Source organism: Hypanus sabinus, chromosome 26 (genome assembly GCF_030144855.1).
Source record: "Hypanus sabinus isolate sHypSab1 chromosome 26, sHypSab1.hap1, whole genome shotgun sequence".
In the NCBI taxonomy this organism is placed as follows: Eukaryota; Metazoa; Chordata; class Chondrichthyes; order Myliobatiformes; family Dasyatidae; genus Hypanus; species Hypanus sabinus.
The window spans coordinates 24,292,250-24,300,618 of NC_082731.1; the positions used below are offsets into that span (position 1 = coordinate 24,292,250).

An 8,369-nucleotide genomic window follows, 5' to 3' on the forward strand; every position below is an offset into this window, starting at 1 on the left:
TATATTCAACTTAAGCTCCTGGCCTTCAGCAAAAGACACCCCCAACAAACAACAAAGAATGACACGAGAAAATACTTATTTTTCAAATTATATTGCTTTAATGTCCAACTCAGTTTTACTGTCTGTATCCGACTGTATACAAATGTAAACAATACTATCCCAGTGCTGCAGACATCCTCTTTGGTGTCCAGAACTGCTTTTCTCCGAAAACACATGGATCAGAATTTGACGATAATGAATATCTTCAATGTTGGTTTTAATTATAAATTTCCTCTTGTCCGAATGCGCCTGTCTGAAGTGAAGAAAGTAAAAGGAATTTCTAAGACTATATCTAAAGAATATCCAGATTTCTGTGTTTCTGTTTTCGTCATGTGTTGAAATTCTTCCCAGTCAAGCTTGCATGACTCTCTGCATTCCTTCCAGTGTTATGATTGCTTGAACTAACTTTTTTGGAAATGTTCTGCATTACATCACTAAATGCGTTTTCTTCCACTGTAGTATAACCAAATGGATTTAAAATCATTTATTTTAATGGAACGTCTGCGTTTGGTAAGTAGCACTGACTGAATATTCATCTGATCTGCCTTGTTTTTTCTCGAGTTTTACAAAGCTAACTATGGCCTATTACGTGCGCGTTCAGGGGGTATTCCAACTGATATTTGTCAGGATTATTTGCAGTTTAGCAGGAGAGTAGTCTGGTAGGTAGATGGGTTTTTTTGGTCTATTTATAAATGGGTTGTGGAATACACTTCAAGTAATACAGCAATATTTCCCTGTTAATATTAGTCTAATTCCGATTAAAACAATTTCAGCGAATCATTGCGAAAAGTAGCTTGAAGGGATATCTGAACGCATCTTTCATTTGCTCTCTGAATTTCGTCTGGGTCACTGCATAAATACATGTGTTAGTGCATGAGCTCAACAGCTGCAACATGTTCCCAACTTCCCTAAACACGAACTTCGGGTCTTTTAAATTGAAGCCTACAGTATACTTATCTTTTGTAATTTCGACATAGAGGAAGTTTGCTACATAGGTCATCCACAGAAGAATGAAACTACCGGAGATGGCGAAAAGTAAGATTATAGATTTCTTGCGACTTTCTGCCTCCGGATCGCTGTTGATTTCTCTGTTCCGCAGCCTCCTGCGGGCTTTGTTGGCAACGACAATATACCTGACTGTCAGAATGTTCAAAAGCAGAATCAAGATGAATGGAAGCCAAGGTGTGAGAATGCAATCGATCCAATCAAAGGCTTTCCATATCGGGGAATCATAGAAATTCGATTTGACATTGCAGTACCAGGGGACACCATTAATGACATAGGAAGGTTTGTAAATAAAGTAAAATGGTATGTTCTTTACACAACTTAGAACGCAGACAGAACTTATAATTAACGCAGCTGATCTCCCTGTACAATACTTTGTTTTGAGATTCTGGCAAGTAATGGCAACAAATCGGTCGAAAGTGAAAGCGACAGTCAGCCAGACGGAGCTGTCCCTGGCTGCATAAATGAGTACACTGCTGATGCTGCACACTGGAGTCACGGACAGAAAACTACCCGGTGCATAAGTGACGCTGATCCGGCTGAGTATCACCGCGGTTAAGATCACCAGCAGATCTGTTACCACCATGGACTCCAGGTAACAATTGACACATCGAGACAGACCGCACTTTGCTCTTGAAAGGATCGCCAGCGTCATCAAATTTGCTGCAGAAAAGAATGGGATACAATTTTGACGTTAGAATTCAAGAAACAGAAGATGGAAAAAGGTTATTCGCTTCAACTTACCTACTCCAATTTTAAACGGCTCACTATTTACCATAAAGACAATTCCTGCAGCAAAATCAGATCATATTATATGAAAGAATTTTCATTGAATGTTTTATTTATTTGAACTCCAAACGCCAAGTCGTATACAAAAGATGCACTTTCTCAGTAGTCTGATTCAATATACAATGTGTGAACGTTCCCTTCTCCATTTCAATGACCGTTTGCCATTTTCATGAACGTGAGTCAGGGCTCTATATCCGTCTCCCTCCAGCTGGGCAGAAATCATTCTTGAGGTGTCATGACAAATCTCAATAGGATTATCCACACATTAATGAAATTAGTCTTTCCGAGTGCGGTATAACATTTTAACAAATGGTAATTCGGAGTGCCAAATCGCCGTCACAGGAACACTAACGTGAAATCACGTGAAGCAATGGCGGCGACTGCTGCATTCTTCAGAAGATATTATGTTAAATAAACGCAACATCAGGGAAGTTGAAAAGCAATCAGAGCTTGGTGCGTGGACGCGGTGTGGGATCATGGTGTAGTGGATGGTCAGTTATGCAAATGAAGTGGAAACCAGACCAGGACAACCGCGAGATAGGAAACAAATTGTCCATTCTGAGCATAACTAAAAGGAGCTTTATTGCGCAAAACCTCAATGGGGAGAATAAATGGACAAATTCTTGCTCAACATTTCTCAAAAAAAGTTCTGAACTTATGGTTTAAAATTATGTGAATGTCCCTCTTAAAAACATACATCTAACAGGCCTTTCGGATTCTGACTGAGTAGTGGAAAATTTAATCATTCAATATAACCACGAGATCGCGAGTGCAATTAAATAGGGCAGAATAGAATGGAAAGTTCCATTCTGTAGAGCAGACTAAACATATTCTTCCATTACTCCGCCAAATTCGATCATTATTCACTTATAAAAAGTCTCAGTTATCATTGTACTGTGAAGCGAGTATTAATGATCTATTTATTACTGCTTCATAATTCCACTTACATACAAATCAGCAATTAATTAACTTGCAGAAGACATTGCAAAATAGATACGAAATTAAACAAAAAAACAGATTACATTTGTTACGTTGTCCTTTTGGCTAATTGGCTGTGAAAAAGAACTGCACTAGCGTTTGCAAACCATCCGAAATATAAGTATGCTGTTCGAAACAGACATTTCATATACAACATCCATTCCATGTGTAAGCAACCATACGACATGCAGATAACGATAGCACTACATCAACAAGTGAGTTGCACCGAACTTCGTAAAGTTATTGACAAATATCTTGGATTTTACAAGTCTGTTTACTCCTATAGAGCTTATGACTAAGCGGCCAATAAACTATTTCATTGTTTCCCGTATTCGTTACACTGACAGAGACGGAACTGTAACCGTTTCTGCACAGTGGTCATCCAGGCAGATGAAGAGATTTAACCACAAAGAAAATGCCTGACAAGAGCAGTTATACCTTTCTGTTGTTAATAATATTCTAAAATATCACCTGGGATCCCGACAGCTGCAAGGATAATGTAGTAGATTGTATAAATTAGACCCTTTGGAGGAGCGTGCATTTTGATTGAAGGAAAACAGTACTTTGGCTCTGAACTTTTAATTAAAATCTGCAGTAGTCTTCATATATATGTCGTGATGTACTTCTCCAGGGGAATCAGCCTCGTTGAGAATTAATGTTACCCGTTTAATGAAAGCAAACCTCATGTCACACGTGCATTGTGAAACAAAAAAAAAACAAATAATTTACACTTCACTAATTTTACAGCTATCCGAGATAGTTGCCCAGACAACTGACATCAGTATGTACTTTATGCAGTTATTATTCACCTGGAGACGAAGATCATGAAATTTGCGACGCTCTTCAGTGTATTGTAATGCGATCATTACGTTTTTCCAATGCAGAGCCTGATAGCATCCGGACCTTTGAATTTTATGTAAAAGTCAACATATTAAAGCATTTCGGAGTCATTTTGGGGGATATGGACAGAAGATACCATAATGCAGATTTGTTACATAGAATAGATAGGAACGGATCAATTTATGCTTGTTTTGTCATTTCATGTATGCACCGCCGCCCCCATAAAATTCATGAAAGCAATTGTAATAATTCCTTCTGTTAAACTGCTTGGTGGGAAGATTTGCTCACGAAGCTTTGCTTGAATATGTTGGAGATCTGATTTTTTTTTAAACACAAATGCGGTTGAAAGTGATTACGAAGTCATGACCACTCCCTACAGATCAGTAATGGAATTAATAGACACTATTGTCACATTGCAGGCTCAATGGCAGATTCTGGAAAGAAATACTCAAATACTGATTTATTTTCTACTTCATTGCATTATATACCCAAACCACAAATTTGCCAAACGTAATGTACACTTAAATTAATGGGGGAAATACAAAGTGAGTGGAAGCAAGATGGAGACACTAGGAAACTAGCAATAACAGAGTGCCCGTAGAAGAATTAACAAACTCTTCAATCTGACACTTTAGAAAATGCAACATTACAGTAAAGGAGACGTCAGTTTCTCATACGCTGTTTACAAATTATACAAAATGATCGAATTAATCATACATCTTCTAACACTAAATGACTCACACAGTTGCCTTCATTTGTTAGTTTTTTATTGGAATTAACTGTTATTTCGTAATACCACCCACTAAATTTGAAAGCTTGTATGAAGACTGTCATTTGCTCTGCAATAATACAACCGTGCTTCGAGCATCGACTAAACCTCCCGCGTTTTTGCTGATGGTATTGGAGACTGGCACGATGAAACCTGTCGGATAAAAGATGGCTTAGCTCTGGCTGGCTCATAGTGAATTATAGTGCTCACTTAGAATCGAGACAAAGACCGTTTCTTATCATGAAATGTATCAATGGTTTCATTATCATTGTCATAACATTAAAAAAATATTTAACGCGGAAGAACATGGTAGTACCATGACCAAGATTGTTCTGGGCATTATCATCTACAGAAGACTTTTTCTCATTGACATCTTCTAAGCAATATCATTACAAGACCGATGAGACAAGCCAATATTACTACCATTCAGTGATTGTCTGAATGTCATCAATTGTCGCATTGCTACCAAATATGATATGATCTAGTTGCTCATGCGACCAACTACCACCTGATTTCAAGACGGCAACCAACAGTGAGCGGTGTGTGGAACAGTACTACATCTTGCTCACGGGCAGCCTGCAGGCCCCTTGAATTCAGGAAAACTTCCATTGTCCATAGTGACATATCCCAAAGCGGCAAACATTTTCTGAAAGAAGAAAGTAAGCTGTTGGTGTTCACGTTAATGCAAAGTATATGGATGTTGTGGTACAACCGAAGAGGCAAGGAATCTACAAATGCAATTAGGCAGATTACGGCAGTGATCAAATAAGTGGCAAATCAAATATCTTTCCAGGATTAGTATAGTAATATAATATGGGGTAAGAAATTTCTACACAGGGAGCATTTATAGTCACCTGAGGAAATTGAGGTTCTCGTGCATGATAAACTATTAACTTCCAGTTTTCGGTTGCTGTGGAGGCATATACAATGTTCGAGCTCTTTTGCAGAGAAACAGCGTATATAAAATACTTAGACATTATAAGGCGTTGCTCAAAACGTAACTGAAAATTCCGTTCGGTTTAGGGCCTTGTATCTGACAGCTGGTCTGGTTAAGGAGCAAGAAGACTATATATTGAATGTAATTGCCTACACTTTTGAGGAGGAGCAACTGATTGCTCCAGGCCTATATAGAGTGGAGGGAGAAGAATGAATCCATCGTCGGTGAGTTTGGAGCCAATGTACACAACATTAGTTTGGAAGGAAATTTATTTAAAGCTGAAAGGCCGGGGAATTTTTTTTATTTTATTTTTATTTATTCATTATTTTTTATTCATTCATTTATTCATTTATTTATAGAAACAAGAATATATAGATAGATGGATAGATAGATAGATAGATAGATAGATAGATAGATAGATAGATAGATAGATAGATAGATAGATAGATAGATAGATAGATAGATAGATAGATAGATAGATAGATAGATAGATAGATAGATAGCCATAATATAGTGAATCCGTAAACCGACGTTTTCCCGAAGACAGTTGTGACAGCTATCCTTTAGGGATATATAACGGGGTCTGAACGTTTCTTTTGAAGAGTAAGGGCGTCGAAGGTTAGAGGAATCAGATAGTTGAATGTCATTGAGACTGGTAATAAATCGCCCACGAGGAACAGCTCGACTGGATGAATGACAAGTACTGCTCCAATGTGTGATGGTCTTACGGTCCTATGTTCTCTATGAACCGGGAATATACTATAGCAAATTACAATATCTTTGCCTCTCTTATCTGCCCCGCCTGCTGATACCCAGAGGAAGTAATACATGTTTGTCCTACCCTCTAATGAAGACGGCATCGTTCTGTCATTTCAAGATGTCAAATTCTCTTCCACTCTGGGCAACAATAGAAATGTTGGAATTTGCACTATTTTGACATCCTAAAATTTCACAGAACAGTGATGCACATCAACAGCTACATGTACTAACTTATCCATGCACACCCACAACAACACTATTTAAAATCGTCGACTACCATTGATGTTTGTTGGTCAGTTCTAAGCACTATTGTTTCTCTTTATGCGCCAGATTAAAATCAATCAACAAAACTCCAGATCGATTCCCATTGAAAAAGCACAAAATTGAAACTTGGCGAGGCTCCCGTTATCAGTGAAAAAATCTCGAATGTTGTATCATCAGATATAAAATGAATATACCATGGCTACACGCCGAATGGAAAGTCTCATTGTAGCTGAAATAAAACCAGCCACTATAAATAATTTATTGTACCTTTGGCTACATTCCTCGCATTACTCCCTCTGAGAAAAGTCGCGGATATCTCATGCTACCCAAGGAGGGCTCCCATATGATTTATTTGCAATCTTCTTATTTACAAATAGTCCTGTTTATAGTTTTGCTTCATGTTTTACAAGTAATTTATGCACAGAAGTGTTTTTTTATGTATTTATGTTTATTGTATTGTTCAACATTTATTGTATTCTTTACCTGCTACATTTGATTTGTAGTGCAGGGGGATCTGGAGTGACCATTATTTTGCTCGGCTTTCCCACGTGTTTACCAAATACAACAGTCAGCCTACTTAAATCAAGTCAGGCAGAAAAAGAGAGACAATAATATAGATAGACAGAAAATACATATTAATATAGATGCACAGATGAATGGATGAAAGAGGTGAGGCTGAAACATACTGAAGAACGATAAGTAATGAAAAAAAAAACGGCCAATTTAGAGTAAGTAGTAGATTTTTTACTGAGTCTTCATTAATTCTCTGAAATGCCGCAAACGTCATACGATAATGCAGTTGTGTTGTGTTGGTTTTGTACAGTGTAGATTCTAGGGAGAATGCTAATAGACAGCAGCTGATGGACGTGATTGCGACCGATATCAGCTTGTCAAATTTTCTCTTGAGCCCTCCTTCTGTCCCCATACATTGTCCAAACGAATGTTTGATGACGGGACCAATAGAATTTCCAGTGTTTCTGTAAAGATAAAGAATCTCATGTCTTCCATGTTCTTCGGGTCGTTCTTTGAACTCCAACACTAATTACCCCTTTTTCAAAACATTGTGTATATATTGTCCCCATAGACTGTAATGCACATGGATACAATATAATTGAGAATATTTTTTACAGATTCTTATCAGTTATGAAGAGCCTACAGCATTGTTATCCATCGTTTCTCGCCCTCCACCGTTCCGCTCCACCTATTTCCTGTTGTTCCTGTGTGTCTACACGTAAGTATGAGACACAACATAAAAACACACAGTTAAGTATATTAGAGCATTGCCATGTTACATCAGAAATCGTATGCTGAATTCCTGAATGTAATTTCGCAAGACATTTCAAAGATTTGCATGGACGTTGATCTAGATTGTTTATTCGATCAGCATTCAAGCCGAGTTTGTATATTGAATTAACCGTTGGCTTTTTGGTGCAAGTATGTCGTGAAATAGGGAAAGAAAGCATCTAAACTTCTTGTGAAAACATCTTTGTCGTGGGGTGGGGTGTCTTCATTAGTATTGCAAAACTACTGTTCAGGCATTACGATTAAACTGTAAAGAATATAGATCAGCATTTTCATCATGCTCAGCAAAAATACAAGAAATGTGGACTGTCTTTTTAAAACTACATTGCTGCAGTTATCTGTTTTATACATTCCTTATATTGCATGAACACGCAGAGAAAAATCAAAGAAAACGAATAAACATTTCACGGTCCGTTTTTCTGTCGCAAATGTCATTCTTGTATTCAAATAAGAACAGCTCACAGGTTTCATTATCAACCTGCACATGTTACACCCGGTACACAATTGTCTGGCAAAACAAATGGTAAAGTTATGAGTTTTAAGGAGACCCTTGTTAAGAAAAGAAAAACGTGCATAGCAGGCATAGCCGGACGGAAGAAATGCCAAAAAACAACTTCCGAAATTAGAATGTTCGAGCATGGATTAGGGCTGAAAAGGTTGGGAGAGATTACAGAAAGAAATATTTTA

General features: G+C 37.7%; 1 protein-coding gene across 1 annotated transcript; it reads right to left on the reverse strand.

Annotated features, from left to right (window-relative positions):
- Positions 1-808: 808 nt before the first annotated feature.
- LOC132381703 (probable G-protein coupled receptor 139) lies at positions 809-1,699 on the reverse strand. The gene has a single exon (XM_059951285.1). It carries the CDS (start codon positions 1,697-1,699, stop codon positions 809-811), a length of 891 nt encoding a protein of 296 aa, XP_059807268.1.
- Positions 1,700-8,369: the final 6,670 nt, after the last annotated feature.